The sequence below is a fragment of the Poromitra crassiceps genome (genome assembly GCF_964638095.1).
Source record: "Poromitra crassiceps genome assembly, chromosome: 4".
In the NCBI taxonomy this organism is placed as follows: Eukaryota; Metazoa; Chordata; class Actinopteri; order Beryciformes; family Melamphaidae; genus Poromitra; species Poromitra crassiceps.
Genome location: NC_139626.1, coordinates 32,579,191 through 32,602,290, shown reverse-complemented (window position 1 = coordinate 32,602,290; position 23,100 = coordinate 32,579,191). Strand labels below are relative to the sequence as shown.

At 41.9% G+C, this 23,100-nt stretch overlaps 1 protein-coding gene and 1 long non-coding RNA gene across 3 annotated transcripts in view; both read left to right on the top strand.

Annotated features, from left to right (window-relative positions):
* The first annotated feature begins 968 nt into the window (after positions 1 to 968).
* On the top strand, positions 969 to 3,104 carry LOC310776142. The gene is made up of 3 exons (XR_014552693.1): positions 969 to 1,090; positions 2,392 to 2,504; positions 2,856 to 3,104. It is a non-coding gene; the product is annotated as an uncharacterized lncRNA (long non-coding RNA).
* A 5,553-nt stretch (positions 3,105 to 8,657) lies between these two features.
* Positions 8,658 to 23,100, top strand: part of LOC310775483 (serine/threonine-protein kinase BRSK2-like) — a gene marked incomplete at both ends in the record, with an annotated part of 30,067 nt that continues 15,624 nt past the window's right edge. For both annotated transcript variants that reach the window (XM_083635635.1, XM_083635634.1), the window contains 7 exons: positions 8,658 to 8,742; positions 9,226 to 9,320; positions 9,728 to 9,813; positions 11,078 to 11,218; positions 12,646 to 12,762; positions 13,171 to 13,204; positions 15,174 to 15,242. In XM_083635635.1, coding sequence (XP_083491761.1) covers positions 8,658 to 8,742; positions 9,226 to 9,320; positions 9,728 to 9,813; positions 11,078 to 11,218; positions 12,646 to 12,762; positions 13,171 to 13,204; positions 15,174 to 15,242 — 627 coding nt within the window. The remainder of the gene's footprint in view (positions 8,743 to 9,225; positions 9,321 to 9,727; positions 9,814 to 11,077; positions 11,219 to 12,645; positions 12,763 to 13,170; positions 13,205 to 15,173; positions 15,243 to 23,100) is intronic.

Below are 23,100 nucleotides of genomic sequence, written 5' to 3'. Positions count from 1 at the left end.
TTCTTTATTTGCAAAGCCTTTGGAAAAGCCCATAAATCATATATTTACTGCATTATTTCATATCAATGTGAAGAATTTGGCTGATAATGATAACCGATATTAACATTGCAACATCTGACCGATACCGATATGACCGATATGTTAAAAAATGACCAACATCGGCCGATACCGATATGATTGCCGATATATCGTGCATCCCTACCTGGAACTGTAGGCTAAATGTATTTCTCAAATGCGTGTTCCTATTTGTGCTGTCAGTGTGAGCTGAATGTCAGACACAAACCAATGTGTGTCCCAAATTAGATTAACCTATAACCTTTCATGTAAAAAACCCCCCACAAAATTAATGTTTAATTTCAAGTATAGCTCATTCAACGTTTTATCAGTTAACCAAGAGCTACAACTCTGCACTCAACCTTTTAAGCCAACAAAACATTGTTAAACAAAACAAGCTCCCTCTGGAAAAACTGCTATGGCAGCTCCCCTGTAGTGAGTAGGTAGATGCATTATCACGTCTTTGTAATGCATACCGGGTGACTCAAAAGATCAGGTATCTGCATATTCATGAGAGACAGTAAGACAAAGGACAGGAATTAAAGAACTTGAAGAATGCCTTTAATAGGATGCTGTACAATTGTGCATGGATGGAAAGGGAAGTCCAGAGAAAGTGAGTGAGGGTGAAAAGGTGAAACAGGACCTCAGCCATGGCTGTTGTGTCATCAGTCTTTACTTACAGTAAACAACCTGCAAAAAGTAGGAAAGTCAGACTGGAAACAAGAGATCACACGGTTTCCCAAACGATCCTATATGTTTCAGTTTATTACATATTCTCCATGATGTCTCCCTCTTGTCAGCTAATGCTCTCACTGTCATACCTCCCCCTCCTTCCCTCTCTCCTCCCTCTCTCCTCCGTCCCTCCCTCTCTCCCTCCCTCCCATCTCCATAATCAAGCCTACTTCCACTTGACTGTATAGCTCTCACAGCACCAGACTTCCACAAACTCCAGCTTTCTTTCTGTCAAAATGCCAGACTCTGATGCAGCCTGCATGCCAGCACCTTGCCAGGTCATCAAAGAGGATGTGGACAAATGGTGAGTTCAGACACTTGCACTGTAAAACTATGGATGTTGAAAGTGGTATTTATCCGAGTGTGTGTATTCAAAGTCCCACATGGAATGGTTTAATTTGCTGCAGCCAAGTTATGCGTAACAATGCCTGGTGAGCGTTGGTGCCTCGCGCCTCTTTCTCTGACTGTCTTTGTATAATTTAGTGCGCCGTGTGTTTGGGCTACAGCTAAAGAGCGGATCACTTCCCATCCACTCCACACGGCCCAACAAAATGCTTTTGCCATTCCCAGTCACAACTCGTTGACTTCCACGCATGACATCCGATTTATTCCCCTTGACTTGTCATCATGGGCTCGACTCGTTAAGAGAGTGTGTGGGGGGCGATCGATCGTTAGCTCTAATGAGGGTTTAGTGGAGAATACTCACAGCTTTTTAGCAAATCCACTTTATAACGCAAGGACCAAGTGGAATGGCATTGACACAGGTGGCCCTTCTAGTAACATGCAGTATATGTCACGTGTGGCAGAAATAGAGTCAAGGTTTAAAATAGGCAGAGAGTTGGCACATTCCAGGCAGCTGGCTCGTGTTACGTGCACTCTTGCAGGAGTGGACATTTGATGTATGTCCAGCTCAGTGATCACTGCACACAGATTACCCACTGCTGCATCTCGTACATCCTCGAATACACATGCAGCCGCCGTGACGTCACGCCGGACTGCAATAATCCCCTTTCATGCATGTGTGGATTAAGTTTAGAGATGTCATTTCCACGTGTCGTCCGTACAAATTCAAGTGCCACAACTCCTCAGATGTTTGGCGATTTATTGTTCATGTCTCTCTGCAGTCTACACACGGTCATGTCATAACTCGCACTGAAATCCTCTTAAGTCCCTTAAGCACTTCAATTAAGAGTGACAACTGTATTGAGCTGCAGTGTGTGTGTGTGTGTGTGTGTGTGTGTGTGTGTGTGTGTGTGTGTGTGCGCGCGTGTGTGTGTGTATGTGTGTGTGTGTGTGTGTGTGTGTGTGTGTGTGTGTGTATTTGGCTTATGAGTGTCCAGCGAACTACCTCACTCCACCAGTGTCATCAGTCAGTAATGTTATACAGATTTTAGTATCGCTTTTGGTGCTGTATGTGTATGTGGTTAAATAAAAGGGGGGTGGGGGGCATTAGTTACAAGTGTCCTTTGTTATGTATTTTGTGTTATGTTATGTGAACCCTGTCTAGAAACTGACCTCACAGGATAATAAAGATTTGATTGACTGCATGTGTAAAGATATGTGGTTAGTAGTGTGCCGATTGTAAAACCTGGTTTTGTGTTTCAGCGTCAGAGAGAAAGGAGAAGAGAACTGTAAGGATCTGATCGATGCCTTCCAGGCCTGTATAAAGACCCTGTCAGAGGGATCCTGAAATGTGAGGAAATGGATCTCAACAGAGTGTATGTTGACATTATTGATTATCGTTCATAATTGTTGATTTCTGTCAGAATAACCACGTGAGAATCCGCCCTAAAATAGAATTCATGCATTTCCTGTGACCCCACAGCGATCAATCAATGTCTGAATCTTTCTAGTAGAAAACAGACAACCAAGGTTCACAACAAATTAGAGACTGACTGGACACTAAAAACAAAAACAAAAAAAACATAAGATTTCTGTTTTTAGGCTGGATTTCCCTATAATCCAATTGGTCTTACTGTATTTCATATCAAATTTAAAGATTTTAAATCACTATTATGTGTAATATTGCAATCGCATAACTTTTCCCATCTTTGGTTTTCCTATCACAGCTTCACTTCTACAAGGTCCTCCACCTTCCCAGCATTCCCCTCCTTGCTCATTCACTGGACTGAACCATCTGAAAAACTGGAGAAGGGGTGATGATGACAGCTATAGCTAGACATTCTTTGAACCTGAAATGTTAGTTGTTGTTTTTCATCAATGTTATATCATATTGTGCTGTAACAGACACTTGAATGTACTGTAAATTATCTATGCACAGAACATATAAATATTTTACAATAAAGGCAAAAATGTGTAGTTTATTCCCTTGATCCCTTGCCCTGCAACTGACAAACTGACTTACATGTACATGCTTAAATATGCCTCTTTGTAATTCAATTTACAGTGCAAGGGGCATTTGTTTGCTTGTATGGTTGATGATTATGTTTGAATATCAGTGAAATGAATTGAATTGAGAATGCATGAATTCCAATTCAGTTCCTGGAGTTGGGTCCACCCAGCTCTAAGGAAACAGAATTATGATTGGAATTGGAATGACATGAAACAGAATTGAATTCCATGAGATTCCATAAAATTCCACTTCTAAGAAAGATTGTCTTGACTTGCTCAACATCCTACAGCAAACATTCTGAATCAAATAAAATACCGTTGAACAAATCAAATATGCATCGATTATGAGTATCCTACATGTTATGCATTAAATATCATGTGAAAGGTACCTTAAACATGTTATGATATTCTGTGTTGATCATATTAAAACATGTAAGATCAGATATGTAGATTTCATAAAATTGCACAGAATTAAATTCAATGTCCTGAAATTCTAATACAATTCCAATTCTGCTTCCTATCCCCCAAAAAATCCAATTCCTCAGCTCAGCTGAAATTGAATTGATGAGTTTATTCAATCCTGATCAGAAATGTTGGTTACTGTCTTTTATCATGCTTAAATGCTATGGTTATTTGGAACTCTCCATGGTGCTGATCAGCCAGGTGCCAAAAACGGGATTTTCCTCCTAGAAAGAACTTGTTAACCTCTATTTAGCTCTCTCATTAGAACCTGCACAAAGGCCTCTAATGTCACTCTTTCAGTCTAAGCTGTGATAATGGGCGTCTCCTCCTTTGTTGGGAAGGATAGGAGGAGGGGCCTGAAAAAAAGTTGTTCTCACCAGATATCGGAGATGGTGGGAGCCAATGGGATTTGTTTGCGACAATATAATAACAATGAACTTCATTGTATTGCACCATTCAAAAAGCTGAGTTTACAAAGAGCTTTATTTAAAACAAACAATAAAAACAACACAAACAGTAAGCAATGCGAGAACCAAAGCTGTTTACAAAACGCTTTACAGAAATATAAAACAATAAAACATAGACACAATAAAGCTGGCTTTTTAGCTGGTTTTCCAGAGTAACCTCCTCTGTACTTCTGGACAAGAGAAGGTCCTGATGCTGTGAAGGAGCTTAACGAAAGAGAGAAGAGAAGGTCCTGATGCTGTGAAGGAGCTTAACGAAAGGCTCAAAGGATCACAGACAAGCTTCCAAAATCTCTGCTTTAAAGTTCACATGGAGAAATGTTATTGGTTATCGGACTGTCAACAGTAAAATATATATTGGCTGCAAGATTATGAGGTTAGAAGATATAGCAAATTACATTTCCATCTGTCTTGAAAACCTTACAGTTTATGATTGTGAGGTTTTGTCCTCACTATTCTGCCCTCAGCTTTGGTCCCCTGCCTCCACAGTCTTTTCAATTCTTCATATGGGAAAAGTACTCCTCCAGAAGCTGGGCTGGCTCCCCGTGGATGCTAGATATGTCCAGCTCCAACTTAACATTGTTCATAACATCTATAACAACAGAGCCCCTGAATATCTTAGCAATCACTTTCAGAGGAGTGGAGATACACACTCCCACAACACTAGAGCCAGTACTGCTGACTTACGTCTACCTGGCTTTAAAACAAACCTAGGTAAGTGCTCTTTTAAATTTATCGGGGCTAAAAATTGGAACATGTTGCCCCTCCACTTAAAGTGTACAAGCAGCCAAAGTGTTTTCAAGAAGAAGGTCAAATTGTGGCTTCTTGAACAAGTCCTTGTCTAAGCTCTGATGTACAGCTTCTTTTGTGTATTTTGATATGTATGTTTCTCATCTCTCATTGCATAAATCATACTGTATTGAATGCTTCTCTTAATTATTTTATGTTTATATTGTTGTTGTTGTTGTTGTTTTTTTATCTACCTGTTTTAGACCAAGGACCACAATGGAAATAAGTCTTGACTTTATTGTGCTTTATCCTTGATGTTATTCTTTGAGATCCGTGTCTGTACTTTGTTTAGTACACTGTATTTCAATTTGTAACCGTCAAATCAAATCAAATCAAATCAAATCATATCCTGCTTGTGGGGCAACCATGGCACTGTATCACCATGGCACTGTAACACCACTGTAACACCATGGCACTGTAACACCGTGGCACTGTAACACCACTGTAACATCATGTCACTGTAACACTGTAACACCATGGCACTGTAACACCGTGGCACTGTAACACCATGGCACTGTAACACCATGACACTGTAACACTGTGGCACTGTAACACTGTGGCACTGTAACACTGTGGCACTGTAACACCGTGGCACTGTAACACCACTGTAACACCATGGCACTGTAACACCATGGCACTGTAACACCGTGGCACTGTAACACCGTGGCACTGTAACACCACTGTAACACCATGGCACTGTAACACAGTGGCACTGTAACACCACTGTAACACCATGGCACTGTAACACCATGTCACTGTAACTTCTACCAAGTTCCTCATTTAATATCTGTCTGACAGACACTTATTAGGCATTTTCTCCTGGGCTAGGCAGCGGTGACTGGTGTCTTCCATGCTACCAGTCAGCTTCACTTTAGTTGGTTTCTTCTCCAGGGTGAGTTGCCAGGAAGACAGCGAAGGCCCCATCAAATCAGAACAGCTCTTCCCTGTAGCCCGGGACCAGGCCTCTACTTGCTTTGACCTTATAAGAGGCAGAGCATGGCCCATCTGAACGAGCCGGAAAATAGCAGGGTGAGTATCTTTTCCACATAGCTCTGCTCCATGGTAAATGGTAAATGGCCTGCATTTATATAGCGCTTTACAATCAGTAGATAGTCTACATTCACCCATTCATACACCGAGGGCGGCAGGCTGCCACGCACCAGCAAGGAGGGTTAAGTGTCTTGCCCAGGGACACAGCGACGGCAGCTGGGAGGGAGCGGGGATCGAACCGCCAACCCTTGCGTCATTGGCCGACCCACTCTACCTCCTGAGCTAAAGCCGCCCCATGGCTGCCCCATGGTGTCCATGACTGCCTTGTGGCTGCATGCAAATCAAACAACTGAAGCTGGGCTTTGGGGAATTAGCCACACACTTTTCAAAATTGAGACTTTTTAGAGATGTTTCAAGGCACTTAGCAGATGATAAATTAAAATGGCCTACTTACCCTTTTTATAAAACCGTGCTATCCCCTGTGTGATTTATTTGAATCAGAATAACACAATAACAGCAAACACGTCTATTCAACAAGGAACACCATTTGTGTGGATGTCGCTTTAGTTTGAAACAGTTTCCCCACAGGGCCACCCTGTCTGAAAGAGCTGTGCTCGCCTCACCCTAAAACAATGTTGTTTTAGAGGCTTTTAAAATAATGCTGCTTTAGACGCTTTTTCACTCAGGTCAAATGTAGCGTATTTATGGCCCGTCATCACAAAGGAGCTTACAGAGAACAAGCCCATAGATCTAACAGTGATTCTCAACCCTTTTCATACCAAGGACCCCAATTCAGTTCACATTTGGACAGGTTTTGTCTCGCTGACCCAAATCTGAGAATGTTTTATTGTTAGCCATGATTTTGTCCCAGAACTACACGACTGTCTGTATTGCAGGTATAGAGAGAGAACAGAACACAGAAACTAAACTATGATCAGAACAGTCATTCTTCTACATTCTCTACTTGTGTTCACTTCTGAAGTTTAACAATTCATCCGCTTGCTGGCGAGCCCACTGGAACCACTGATCTACAAATTCAGATTCAGATTCAAACAGATTCAGGATCATGTCAGTGGGGAGACCGCGGGGGCACACTGGGGGGTGAGAAAGTCTAAGTCAAAGAAAATAAAACACAAGGAAACAAAAAATAGCATGTTGAAGTAGCATGTTTATTTTATTGTATTATTATTATTATTACAGGTGGTATTATTATTATGATTATGATTATGGTTATTATTATTCCTCATATAGCTGCAGCAGGACAGTTCCCTGCAGGACACCTAACAGAAGTTATCTTTCGGATGCCTCCCTAACTTCCCCTGAGCTGTCTCCGATGATGCTTACAAACCTCTTTCCTAATAAGCCACTTTATAATGAGCGAGGTGTCTGTCCTGTTCTGTCCTGCCCGCGCAGCAGCAGCACAGGCCCCAGGCAGCCAGCCGCTGCGTGGCCTGGCCGGGAGGGAGGGACTGAAGTGGATGCAGAGATAAGCGTATTTTGAGGGAAGATGAGGAGGAGGGCGGGGGCAGCAGCGCGAGAGGATGGAGAGAGTGGGGAGTGGGACCCGGATGCTGATGATGCGAATGAGACGAAGGAAGGAAGAGGAGAGAGAGAAAATATCGATTTACGGCAAGAAAAGCTAAGGGATTTTAATAATAACCGGGGCCCGTTACCCAGCGGGGGCTATATTCAGGACAGGGGATAAGGCGGTGGAGAGCAGTGCGGGTGTATCTGCCCATATCTTTCTGTTTTTTTCCACCTGTGTATCAGCCAGCCGGTGAGGGAGGACACGCCAAAGGAGAGGGAGAAGATGCTGTGATCCTGGGATGTAGAGAGAGGGAGGGGGAGGGTGCTACGCTAAAAGATGCTTGTTTTGCGAGGAATAACGTTACGTCTCTCCTCTCCAAAAATTGCGAGAATGTGGCCGTCCGACGAAAAAACACACCATTTCGTGATGCTGAGAAACTTTAAGAGGTGTCGGTTTTGACAGACAGCGAGAGAGACGCGGATAGGCGTTGAAGCTAAGCTAGCTGTGTTGCTGTGCTGTGCTGTGAGGCTAAATAGCATGCTGTTCCACCTGTAAAAATAGGCCTGACACAGTGGATTTAATTGATAAAAATTGCAATACTAATGATCAGTACACATATTTAACATTTCATGGACAGACGAGGCCAGCGAAAGGTATACATCTTTACCGCAGACGTGAAATACACACAGAAAACCCGTGCGCTTCGTTAATTTTCATATTACCTATAGCCTAATGAGGTAACGACATGTAACGTTGGGCTAATACAAAATAAACTGATGTTGTACAGAGGCAAAATTCATTAACGTTAGTTCGTCAAACCTTGTCATGTGTATCTTTAGAGTAGTGGTGGTCAGTATTTAATGCATAACAGCCTTGTATTTGTGTCATATATCAGTTTCTCAGCTTTTGCCTACCTCTATAACTGCAAGCTATTGAGTCCAATTATATAGCCTACATGTTTGCTGTACTTCAAATCAAATGTACGAATGTACCCTACTTTTGCAAAAGGGAGAAGTAGAGTTGTTTCAGTGCATTGGGTTTAGATGGAAAATGTTCAATTATCATCTAAAAGTTATAGGTCAGGACCAGTTTGGCTCCATTTTGTACATGCTCTCCCAGTAAATCTCAAAGTAGCAGTGTTACTATTTGTATCACTGAAGCTAAAAGTCATCCATCTTTTGAGTCTGGCACTGTATTCCACAATAACTTCCCAGCTGTATAATATCACAGTCATTGCAATAAGCACAGTGCAGTAATAGTAGTGTGCAGCCTGCAGTAGGAGCAGTATGAGTAAGGAACTGTCTCTGAGTCAGTCAGCTCAATATGTTGGGCCCTACCGACTGGAAAAGACACTGGGGAAGGGACAGACAGGTGAGTATATACCAAATTGTTTTTGCTTTAAAAATGATATAAAGCTTAATATCAATGTGACAAGTTATTTAAAACGGATTTATTGTATTAATTAGTTTAGTTTTCATATTGTACTTTGCAAATATGTGATCGAAGTAGCAAGCATTGCATGACCTCTTTTTACCTTTCTGTCCCCTCTTGCCTCTCTCTCTCTCTCTCTCTCTCTCTCTCTCTCTCTCTCTCTCTCTCTCTCTCTCTCTCCTCTCTCTCTCTCTCTCTCTCTCTCTCTCTCTCCCTCTCTCTCTCTCTCTCCCTCTCTCTCTCTCTCTCTCTCTCTCCCTCTCTCTCTCTGTCTCTCTCTCTCTCTCTGTCTCTCTCTCTGTCTCTCTCTCTCTCTCTCCCTCTCCCTCTCTCTGTCTCTCTCTCTCTCTCCCTCTCTCTCTCTCTCTCTCTCTCTCTCCCTCTCCCTCTCTCTCTGTCTCTCTCCGTCTCTCTGTCTTTCAGGACTGGTCAAGCTTGGCATCCATTGCATTACGGCTCAGAAGGTAGCGATCAAAATAGTGAACAGAGAGAAGCTGTCCGAGTCAGTTCTGATGAAGGTATGATGCTGCTGTTGTTGTTGCTGATGATGAGTTCATGCATTACATTTTGTACTCTCTCTCTCTCTACAAGATTGCTTCATAATCTCTACATTTGACTTCTGAATTAGTGAAAGTGATTCTATGCTCTTCTTTGCTTTTGATCTATTATGTAATATAAGCACTTTGAATCCACCCTTTATGGAATGTGGTATGTATACAAATAAACTTGCCTAGCCTTGCCTTGATTCTGTGTGATTCAGTAGGTCCTGATACTGTCTGGCTGGTATATATGCACTGTGTCTGCTCATTTGAATTCCTCAACTGTGATTGAAATGCTCGTATCCACAACATCTCTCTCTCTCTCTCTCTCTCTCTCTCTCTCTCTCTCTCTCTCTCTCTCTCTCTCTCTCTCTCTCTCTGGCCAGGTGGAGAGGGAGATTGCCATTCTGAAACTGATTGAGCATCCGCATGTGTTGAAGCTGCATGACGTTTACGAGAATAACAAATATCTGTGAGTTCATTGTACATTGAGAGGCTCCGTGCAGCTGGGCCCAGCACGGCCTATTTTCATGCTGAAGACAGAGATGGATAAATGCTACTCTTAAGGGCTATATCAATTTGATTCCATCGCCCTCATTCTCACTATTTCCTATCTCTCCTGTATTTGTTTATGATTTGTCCAAAACACTTTAACATTGGTTAAAAAATATATATATATACTGTATATATATTGGTGATGTACTTTGCATTTGGGCCATTGGTTTTTTAGTGGTGTATTTCTCTCATTATAACTGGCCAAACGTAGACGACATGACGTCACAGCGCAGGACAGGTACAGTGACATGATGTCACAGCGCAGGACAGGTACAGTGACATGACGTCATAGCGCAGGACAGGTACAGTGACATGACGTCACAGTGCAGGACAGATACAGTGACATGACGTCACAGTGCAGGACAGGTACAGTGACATGACGTCACAGTGCAGGACAGGTACAGTGACATGACATCACAGTGCAGGACAGGTACAGTGACATGACGTCATAGTGCAGGACAGGTACAGTGACATGACGTCATAGTGCAGGACAGGTACAGTGACATGACGTCACAGTGCAGGACAGGTACAGTGACATGATGTCACAGTGCAGGACAGATACAGTGACATGACATCACAGTGCAGGACAGGTACAGTGACATGATGTCACAGTGCAGGACAGGTACAGTGACATGATGTCACAGTGCAGGACAGGTACAGTGACATGATGTCACAGTGCAGGACAGGTACAGTGACATGATGTCACAGTGCAGGGCAGGTACAGTGACATGACGTCACAGTGCAGGACAGGTACAGTAGCATTTGGCAGCAGCTGTGTAAACCATCAACAGTAAACATCAGGTTTTGGTGTCAGTCCCTCAGAATCAAAGAGCAAGGGCTTCTTTCTAGACTCACGATCTATCTTAGAAGAGGCCGAAATACCACTTTCTCCCATTTCTGACAGTAGCCTCAGTAGACCAGAATGCACTGCAGGCGCAAAGCATATCGGCGTTGGCCTAAGGGATGAAAGTCATTCTGGGAAATGTCGGAAATCATAATCTTAAGTAGAAATAGACATGGCAGGTTGAGGGAAAGTGTGTACAACAAACACTTCATTCCAAAACAACGCCCTGAACATCACAACTTGATGATTGATTGGGAAAAGCGTTGATTGAGGGACTAGGAGATGATTCTAGTGGATGAAGATGAGTATCACAGCGTTCCTCCCTGTGTGTTGGCAGGTACCTGGTGTTGGAGCATGTGTCAGGAGGGGAGCTGTTTGACTACTTAGTGAAGAAGGGCCGGCTGACCCCTAAAGAGGCCAGGAAGTTCTTCAGGCAGATCATCTCTGCCTTGGACTTCTGCCACAGTCACTCCATCTGGTTGGTTATTGCATAGATTTGATGAGAGCGCCTGGCCAAAACGCTCCCAGATGAGGTGCATCGTGTGTGTGCGTGCGTGTGTGTGTGTGTGTGTGTGTGTGTGTGTGTGCGTGCGTGCGTGCGTGCGTGTGTGTGTGCGTGTGTGTAGTGATCGTTGGGGGTTCCTCCACTAATTCTCCACCAATGCTCTCTATCCACAAATCTTTTTGGAGGTCTTTGGTCTGAAAACAATTTGAGAACCGTGAAATTATTTTATATTTTTTATAGTACAAATGCCAGATATGATTACTCACTCAGTGTAAGCTATAGGCAAACATTTAAATAAACACATAAACATTCACACAAGCACAATAGTACTTAATTCCTTGGCATCATCATTTGTCATTCCCCCTTTCAGCCACTAGTTGCAAAACCCGAAGACAAATATTTTCTCAACTTGTTCTGGTGTTGTTTATTGAAGCAATATTATACGAGAGGATGTTCTTTACTGCATGACAGTGATGCAGCAGGACCAAGGAAGGAAGTGCCAATAATGACGATAAAGCAACCCCTCAAGTGTAATATTACCATTATACAACGAACCAATGAAATAAAAGATATAAACAAAATCTATTCATATTGTGCCGCAATTTGCTCTCAAAATAAATACAAATCTTTTTGCTAGTGTTGTCTCTGTTTACCTGGAAATACATGGGGTCTGGCTAATAACTGGAAAACAATTAGTCACATCCAGTAGACTCTTGTGTGTAATGAACCCTAGTTTACTACTCCAGCAAGTATCCCGACCCTCAGTAACGACCTAGCAACAGAGACGAGAACTAGTCCCTGTTGAGTCAGAGCCAGCCAACATAAGCGAATGCTTTCTAAAGATCGTGAATTCCCAAAAATGAATAAATACCACACATATAAACACAAAACTGCTTTGTTAACTCAATCTTGTAACTAAGATATCTGGTTGATATGTGTGAAACCTAGTCGTGATGACATCTGCCGTGGGGGGGGGGGGGGGGGGGGGGGTGCGGGGTGTATATGGGAGGAGACTGTGTGGCGCGCACATACCATTTTAGCAATGGACTTATTAAATTACTTGGAATATTAATCATTTTGGAAGTAAGTAAATAAAATATAACCCCCAATCTTTCTACGTACCTGGAATCTGCTCAAATACCCCCAGGGGTACACGTACCACTGGTTGGTAATCACTGGTGTATAGAGTGAGAGAAGAGTAGAGAGCATGAGCCAGTATTCAAACTACAAACAGTTCTAGACAGCTAAACTCCTGATTAAACTGATTAGGAGTGGGAACTGGCAGAGACTTAACTTCTCAATTTTTTTAACGATAGTGTATACATACACAAATGATTTTTCCACCCCTAAACGCGTTTGTCTGACGCTGCCTAATAATAGTTTGTGTTGTATGTGTGCAGTCACAGAGACCTGAAGCCTGAGAACCTGCTCCTGGATGAGAAGAACAACATCCGTATTGCTGACTTTGGCATGGCTTCCCTACAGGTGGGGGACAGTCTGTTAGAGACCAGCTGTGGGTGAGTACCAGCTGTGTGTGTGTGTGTGTGTGTGTGTGTGTGTGTGTGTGTGTGTGTGTGTGTGTGTGTGTGTGTGTGTGTGTGCGTGTGTGTTTATAAATAGTGTCCACTCCAAAATGACTCATAGTTTGTCTGTAGGGAACTTGCAGTATACACGTACAGTATATGTGCTATATTGTACTAGAATAAGAATAGCGGGCAGAGTAACCAGGAACATCACACATACAGTAATAAATATGCACTAGGAAATATTGGAGAAAAATGGCTAGCAGAGTAGCAAAAAAACAACAACATCTATATACAGGACACATATGTAATACTGTAGTATTGTATTGTAATACTGTAGTATTGTAATTCTTTTAATGCTGCTTAGTATATCTGATCTAAAATATTTCCATTACCTTTCAGATCACCACACTATGCTTGCCCAGAAGTTATACGGGTAAGAGTCCACTCTTAACCCATTGATACCTGATGCAGCATTTGCGTGTATATCCCTCATTTGTGTGTGTATCCCTTTAAGACCGCGAACCGTGTGACGTGGTCTTAAAGGGATTCACACATAAATGCTGCACCAGGTATCAATGGGTTAAAAAGATACGCCAACATTTGTGGAGATTCGCCTATTTGCCATATTCCCGATAGTATAACTAGCATGCAGATGTCTTTCTCTCCTCTGTGCATGCATTAGAAAGGGGGATAAAAATGGGATAAAAAATCTGGAAAAAAATATATATTTAAGAAAGCCCGTTTTACCCCTCACTGCTATTTAGCTTAGCATTACAATGGCAGGCTATGGGCCTCAGACAAACGAGGAAGTAACTTTGGTTAGAGAGGGAACCCTTTTTGTTCTCGTTCTGGATTTACTTTGAAAACGACCGCTTCCCGTAACTTTGGATTATTATTTAATCGTGTGGCGAGAACACAAGTCAAACGTGTACATCTGAGTGTTTCTGGCGCTGTTTAATGTGTATGTTGGGGCGACTGAACGGGGGTAGGCAGCTGTCCCATAGACTGCCATTGTAATGCTAAGCTAACTAGCAGTGAGGGGTGAAACGGACTCTCTAATGCAGAGGTTCTCAAATGTTTTTCAGCCAAGGACCCCTTACAAGATAGAAAATATACCGGGGACCCCCTCATTCTGATTTGTGATTTTGGGCTAAGCTTAATTGTTTCCACTGTAACGTGCTTGACTTTTAATTTGATAGGTTTGTTAATAGAATGTAATCCATGAACCATTTTAGATTTAAAGCATAAACTATTTCGTTGAACTATGAAGATTTTGCAAAAAAAAAATATATATTTTTTTTTATTACATTACATTTACATTACGTCATTTAGCAGACGCTTTTGTTTTGTCCAAAGCGACTTACAATATCACAATTTGTCAACAGTACAGAAAACCACTATGCAACACAATCAATGACAGCCAAGATATTTTGATAGACTAGCACCATGTAGGAAGTAGTTTGAGAAGGAATAAGTAACATGTAGCATTTTATTTTTTAATTAAAAAAAAAAAAAAAAAAAAAAAAAAAAAAACTTTTTTTTTTTTTTTTACGTGAAAACTTTTCGCGGACCCCCTGGCAAAGTGCCACGGACCCCTGGGGGTCCACGGACCCCCATTTGAGAACCACTGCTCTAATGCACGCACAGAGGAGAGAAAGGCATCTACATTCTTATGCTATCGGGAATATGGCAAATAGGCGAATCTCCAAAAATGTTGGCGTATCCCTTTAACATTGCCGTGAATGTTTTGTGAATTGTGAATTCATATTTAATGACACTCCTCCACTCATGTATATATTGTATGTATATATTGTATACATATTTGATTGCACTTACAATGTTGTGATTGTCTTTTAGTTATCTTTCCTACTTCTTTATCTCTGTATATTGACATGGCCATTACACTGCATGCACACACCAAGACAAATTCCTTGTATGTAATTTTCATATTGTGGCAATAAAAGTGATTCTGATTGTGATTCTGAATGAGAAGCTGTTTTCACAGTATTTTCTCATGGACTAAGTGCTGGATTAAAATGTTCCTTTTAACAGAGATTTCTATTGAAAGACGTTTCTGAGTCTTGCACAAGGTGAAGTCATCTGTGAAATCGCAGTTGCAGATTAAATCAGTGGATTTAATCACGTACCGTGGCGTGTGGCTCATTTGAGTGTTCAGACAATCAGTTGTTGGATTCATGGGTGCTCTCTCTCTCTGTCTCTCTCCCTCCCCCCCACTCTCTCCCTCCTTCCCCCTCTCTCTGTCCCCCCCCACTCTCTCTCTCCCTCCTCTCTCTCTCCCTGCTCCCCCCTCTCTCTGTCTCCTCCCCACTCTCTCTCTGTCCCCCCCCCCCCCCCCTCTCTCTGTCTCTATCTCTCTATCTCTCTCTCTCTCTCTTCGGCAGGGTGAGAAATATGATGGGCGGAGAGCAGATGTGTGGAGCTGTGGCGTAATCCTTTTTGCTCTACTGGTGGTATGTCTTTCATACACGGTTGTTTCTCATTTACCCCCCCAGATACATATTTTATCATTCACGTTTTGAATACACCTCTCCTCTATCTGTCGTTTATATCAATTTGTCCCTTTTGTAAACCATCCATCATCCATCCATCCATCTTCAACCGCTTATCCGGGGATCGGGTCACGGAGGTAGAAGTTCTAGCAGGGGACCCCAAACTTCCCTTTCCCTGTCCACATTAGCCAGCTCTGAATGGGGGATCCTGAGGCGTTTCTCAGGCCAGCATGGAGACATAGGGCTCTATGCTATGAAACAGAGAGAGGGTGAGAGAGAGAGACAGAGCGAGAGAGGGGGGGGGGGGGAATGAGAGAGGGAAGAGAGAGACGGCCGCCGCGCAATTACGCAGTGATGTCCCAAAGCATCGTTCATATAGGCCATACATGGGCAAATTACGGCCCGCGGGCCGGATGCGGCCCGCGGGCGCCACCTGTGTGGCCCGCCATGGAATTGCAAAAAAAAAAAAATTTTTTTTTTTTTTTTTTTTTTTACACAGTGCACCTGAACGCAACATGCAAGATACCCGCTGAATAAATGTCCAAATGTTCATGTCATTCTGGCCAATACTCCACTTCTGTTATAGCATTTCAGTCTGGAATATGGAATATCTTTCAATAATCTTTATGACTAAAAGGCTACATTGAATTAGAAATTTAAATAATTAACTCATTGGTTTTGGATTTATTTAGCTTCAAGACTGCATTTTTGTTCGTGTGACCCTCAACACAGGCTTTGATTATGCCGGGCCACTTACTGATACTTATGCTTAAATTAACCCACTCATATTCTGATTTATTTCAAGAAAAACATTTTGGCTAGTGGAAATTCTAATTGGCTGGTAACTTTAAAATCTAGCAGCCATATTGGCAGGTGGTCAAAAAACTTAATTTCAAGCCCTGAGAGCAGGTGGTGACATAGGAGTGAATGAGAAAAGGATGAAATATTGGTGGTTAAGACTGAATAATGACATCACAACTGTTAATTTAAAATGAGTTATTCCTCTAAACGTGGCTTCAAATGCACCAAATTTTTCACGCTGGCCCCGTTCGGCCCTCAGCAAAACCTGGTAGCGAATAAATTTTTTGTGGCCCTCTCTATCATCAAAGTTACCCATCCATGGGTTACGGCATGACAATATTTGTTCGGCCCCTGGCAACAATCTGGGTTTCTCATGTGGCCCCCCATGACAAAGAATTGCCCACCCCTGATATAGGCTATAACATAGGCCTACACATCTAAAAATATTTGTTTCTTTAATAGGGTAGGAATGTGTGAGATTTTACTTCTAGCCTATTTCAATAGCCTGTGTCAGAATTGTCCACTCTGGTTAAGCCATTGACTGCAGTCACAACATCCGTGCTGTGGAGAACAGGAGAAGCTGGTCTTACATGCGTGCAATTGCAGGGAAAGAGGTTACTGTACTGGCCGGACACTACGGGTCGGTGCCCTGGGTGTTTTGGGCCCGCCAGGGTGGGGAGAGGCAGCTTGGCACAACACCGTCACAACTTTCTCAAAAGCAATCTACTGTTACCTCACACCACAAACCTGTATGGTCGGGAATTATGTAGCCTAATAAAACCATGACAAACAAATTTTCATTTTTAAATCAAGGTGTGTTTTTTCTGCAATGTAGGCTATAGTTGAAAATCAACATGGCATTCCGAGGAGAGAAGAGTGTGTGCAGGCGCGAGGAGAGTGACATCCATGCCGTGCGTAAATGTATCCAAGCAAGGATTTCCTGCACTGCACGGAGAATACTGTCTGCGCTCAGGCGTACGCCTGGCATAGTGGGGTTGTTTGCACTAAGACCAGCTATTTGCTGGCGTTAAAATTGAGAGCACCCAAGGCCCCTTTTTCTAACACATTGCGCTGGAACGCCTATTTTGGAACGGGCAACGCCCAAACCTCTCTTTGCGCTCGGCACATACCGACGGTATCTTCCCCACAGCGCTAAATGACACTTGCGCGAGACACATGATAGGCTAGAGGCCCACCGACACGCCTGGGCCACGCCTACACCTGTGTCATCCCAGCGCAAAACTGGACGGTGGAGGCAGACGATAGCTTAAGACGCTGGGAAGATAGCAATAAGAGGCACGCAAACGCTGCGCAAACGATAGCGCCGTACGACGATAGGGCCCATAATCACCTTGTAACCACGTAAACCTTCCATGGAAATCTTTATCCATCCTCTACTCCAGTGTTGTCCAAACTCTTCTTCTACTCCAGTGTTGTCCAAACTCTTCTTCTACTCCAGTGTTGTTGTCCAAACTCTTCTTCTACTCCAGTGTTTTCCAAACTCTTCTAATGGGGACTCACTTAATTTTTTTTACAAACCATCACAATCCAATTCACAATAGGCCTTATGATGAGAAGAGCAAATCTGTGCATAAATGAACATTCCTGACCATTTTACTGTCATTTCCGCATCACCGTATATTATCTTGAATAGGTCAACTGTGATGGCAGATGACAGACTGTATATTATCTTGAATAGGTAAACTGTGATGACAGATGACAGACTGTATATTATTATCTTGAATAGGTAAACTGTGATGGCAGATGACAGACTGTATATTATTATCTTGAATAGGTAAACTGTGATGGCAGATGACAGACTGTATATTATTATCTTGAATAGGTAAACTGTGTTGCAGATGACAGACTGTATATTATCTTGAATAGGTAAACTGTGATGACAGATGACAGACTGTATATTATCTTGAATAGGTAAACTGTGATGGCAGATGACAGACTGTATATTATTATCTTGAATAGGTAAACTGTGATGGCAGATGACAGACTGTATATCCTGAATAGGTAAACTGTGATGGCAGAGGACAGACTGTATATTATCTTGAATAGGTAAACTGTGATGGCAGATGACAGACTGTATATTATCTTGAATAGGTAAACTGTGAGGGCAGATGACAGGCTGTATATTATCTTGAATAGGTAAACTGTGATGGCAGATGACAGGCTGTATATTATCTTGAATAGGTAAACTGTGATGGCAGATGACAGACTGTATATTATCTTGAATAGGTAAACTGTGATGGCAGATGACAGACTGTATATCTTGAATAGGTAAACTGTGAGGGCAGATGACAGGCTGTATATTATCTTGAATAGGTAAACTGTGATGGCAGATGACAGGCTGTATATTATCTTGAATAGGTAAACTGTGATGGCAGATGACAGACTGTATATTATCTTGAATAGGTAAACTGTGATGGCAGATGACAGACTGTATATTATCTTGAATAGGTCAACTGTGATGACAGATGACAGACTGTATATTATCTTGAATAGGTCAACTGTGATGACAGATGACAGACTGTATATTATCTTGAATAGGTAAACTGTGATGGCAGATGACAGACTGTATATTATCTTGAATAGGTAAACTGTGAGGGCAGATGACAGACTGTATATTATCTTGAATAGGTCAACTGTGATGACAGATGACAGACCGTATATTATCTTGAATAGGTAAACTGTGATGGCAGATGACAGACTGTATATTATCTTGAATAGGTAAACTGTGATGGCAGATGACAGACTGTATATTATCTTGAATAGGTAAACTGTGATGACAGATGACAGACTGTATATTATTATCTTGAATAGGTAAACTGTGATGGCAGATGACAGACTGTATATTATCTTGAATAGGTAAACTGTGATGGCAGATGACAGGCTGTATATTATCTTGAATAGGTAAACTGTGATGACAGATGACAGACTGTATATTATCTTGAATAGGTAAACTGTGATGGCAGATGACAGACTGTATATTATCTTGAATAGGTAAACTGTGATGGCAGATGACAGGCTGTATATTATCTTGAATAGGTAAACTGTGATGGCAGATGACAGGCTGTATATTATCTTGAATAGGTAAACTGTGATGACAGATGACAGACTGTATATTATCTTGAATAGGTAAACTGTGATGGCAGATGACAGGCTGTATATTATCTTGAATAGGTAAACTGTGATGGCAGATGACAGGCTGTATATTATCTTGAATAGGTCAACTGTGATGGCAGATGACAGACTGTATATTATCTTGAATAGGTAAACTGTGATGGCAGATGACAGACTGTATATCTTGAATAGGTAAACTGTGTTGCAGATGACAGACTGTATATTATCTTGAATAGGTAAACTGTGATGGCAGATGACAGACTGTATATTATCTTGAATAGGTCAACTGTGATGGCAGATGACAGACTGTATATTATCTTGAATAGGTAAACTGTGATGGCAGATGACAGACTGTATATTATCTTGAATAGGTCAACTGTGATGGCAGATGACAGACTGTATATTATCTTGAATAGGTCAACTGTGATGGCAGATGACAGACTGTATATTATCTTGAATAGGTCAACTGTGATGGCAGATGACAGACTGTATATTATCTTGAATAGGTAAACTGTGATGGCAGACGACAGACTGTATATTATCTTGAATAGGTAAACTGTGATGGCAGATGACAGACTGTATATCTTGAATAGGTAAACTGTGTTGCAGATGACAGACTGTATATTATCTTGAATAGGTAAACTGTGATGGCAGATGACAGACTGTATATTATCTTGAATAGGTAAACTGTGATGGCAGATGACAGACTGTATATTATCTTGAATAGGTCAACTGTGATGGCAGATGACAGACTGTATATTATCTTGAATAGGTAAACTGTGATGGCAGATGACAGACTGTATATTATCTTGAATAGGTAAACTGTGATGGCAGATGACAGACTGTATATTATCTTGAATAGGTAAACTGTGATGGCAGATGACAGACTGTATATTATCTTGAATAGGTAAACTGTGATGGCAGATGACAGACTGTATATTATCTTGAATAGGTCAACTGTGATGCCAGATGACAGACTGTATATTATCTTGAATAGGTAAACTGTGATGGCAGATGACAGACTGTATATTATCTTGAATAGGTCAACTGTGATGGCAGAGGACAGACTGTATATTATCTTGAATAGGTAAACTGTGATGCCAGATGACAGACTGTATATTATCTTGAATAGGTAAACTGATGGCAGATGACAGGCTGTATATTATCTTGAATAGGTAAACTGTGATGGCAGATGACAGGCTGTATATTATCTTGAATAGGTAAACTGATGGCAGATGACAGACTGTATATTATTATCTTGAATAGGTAAACTGTGATGCAGATGACAGACTGTATTATCTTGAATAGGTCAACTGTGATGGCAGATGACAGGCTGTATATTATCTTGAATAGGTAAACTGTGTTACAGATGACAGGCTATATATTATCTTGAATAGGTAAACTGTGATGGCAGATGACAGACTGTATATTATCTTGAATAGGTAAACTGTGATGCCAGATGACAGACTGTATATTATCTTGAATAGGTCAACTGTGATGGCAGATGACAGGCTGTATATTATCTTGAATAGGTAAACTGTGATGGCAGATGACAGGCTGTATATTATCTTGAATAGGTAAACTGATGGCAGATGACAGACTGTATATTATTATCTTGAATAGGTAAACTGTGATGCAGATGACAGACTGTATTATCTTGAATAGGTCAACTGTGATGGCAGATGACAGGCTGTATATTATCTTGAATAGGTAAACTGTGTTACAGATGACAGGCTATATATTATCTTGAATAGGTAAACTGTGATGGCAGATGACAGACTGTATATTATCTTGAATAGGTAAACTGTGATGCCAGATGACAGACTGTATATTATCTTGAATAGGTCAACTGTGATGGCAGATGACAGGCTGTATATTATCTTGAATAGGTAAACTGTGATGGCAGATGACAGGCTGTATATTATCTTGAATAGGTAAACTGATGGCAGATGACAGACTGTATATTATTATCTTGAATAGGTAAACTGTGATGCAGATGACAGACTTGAGAAAAGAGTGGTCTCTCTTGTTATATTTAATTGTTCGAACAATGGCACAAATCGCTTCATCAAAATGATAGGAGCAGAAAAGGCAGCATCATTCTGTCTCATGTCTTTGGGCTGGAACAACAAGGTCAAATAACATTTGTTTGTCATAGAATGAAAACAATAGAAAACTGAAGTTCTTATTCAAACATGTTACAATGATGATACATGGGGAACATTTATTGATACATCAGGGAACAACCAGATGGTAAACCGATATTTAAGATACTAGGAATCTAGGGTGGAGACTGTGGAGATGGTGCACCACTTGTCCTCTTCTCCCTACTTATACTCCCACCACCTAAGGGCAGTTTAGTGATCGATTAATGATCGCCCGACAAGCAACGCTGAACGTTAATTATCACTAGATGCTGATTTTGGGCGCTGTCGCTCATAAAAAGTATAAACACTAGGCGATAAGAGAATGCATCGCAGAGGCACAGGTTCATTTCATTTGCTTCATTTTCATCTTCTCTCAAGATATGGAGGTAGAAAAACAAGAGCTACCAGCACTTTCTTGAGCCAGCGATGGGGTCAAAGTTGAGTCCAAATGAAGTCTTGGCGATGGTCGCAGCCATCATCACAAAGATGCCATATCGCCCATCGCTGGAACTATAAACATATAGCCCCCTATCGTTGCATCGGCCTAGTTTCTACGCCGAGCGCCTGGCGCAGTGGGCGTGGACCAGCGCACTTGATATCTTGGTCTTGGCGCTAGACGCAGCCTCAACCATTACAACCACGCCTTTTAAGCGTAAAATTATGCACCTTCAGTTCATTGGATAAGTGCAATAAACGAATCGCACGCTTGCCTTTTTAGCTCCAATTCCACTGGTCCCGCAAAACCAGACGAAAGCCAAGCGCTCTGCCCCCCCCCCCCCCCCTCCCTTCATCCAGTCTTGTCTGTCTCCATTATAGGCTATTATTCCATATTATTATGCTTCTCAAACCAATCTAACTGCAGTTTAAATACTGCAAGCATGTAAATACGCTACACTATAGCAAGATCAAAGTGGAAATAATGTTCTAAATGCATCAGCTAGAAAAATATAGCCTATTAGATTGGTGAAAGTTTGTCCAGAAAGATATAATTTTCTCTCGCCTGCTGCAGGAAGGATGATGCACATAAATATAGCCTACATTATGTAAAGTCATTGCATAAATGTGTTTTTATTGTAAAACTAAATGTGGAGTAGGGCCAAGTTATTGGAGCGGACATCACAGTATAGCATATGACAGTAGAAGCTTCCGAAGCGCGTTCCGCTGTCACTTATCTAAATCATGTTAAATCGACAAGGGATATTTATAGCCCCAGTAGGACATATATGTTTCACATAGGGTGGTGTTTTCATTTCGATGTTTTATTTGGTCCAATATTGAAATGTTCTACAATTGGAGGTTGTCTTACCATTACACATTATTTAGATCCTCCCTTAATATAGGTTTTCGGCTCATTTGGTTGCTATTTAGTAGCGAAATGGAGAAGCACAATGCATGTTGGGACATTCACATTGCAGTGAACTTACAGCTTATTTTTTCTATGGGACTCTGAGCGAGGGAGTCAGAGACAGTCGGTATTGTGCCTGGCAGACTGAGGAGAGAGGGAGAGAGTGACACAGAGAAGGGTGACAGAGGAGAGAGCCAGAGGGGAGGGAGAGAGCCAGAGGGGAGCGCTCCGCGCAACTGGCGCACTCTGAATAGGCCTGGTTTTCAAAAGCGCAAAGCGCTAAATGTACGCCAGGTCGGAAGATAGCAGTACGCCGGTATTTAGCGCCGACACGCCCACTCTGGCCCATTCTGGGACTGCGCCACGCCCATTCGGCCTAAAGCGCATTTGGCAG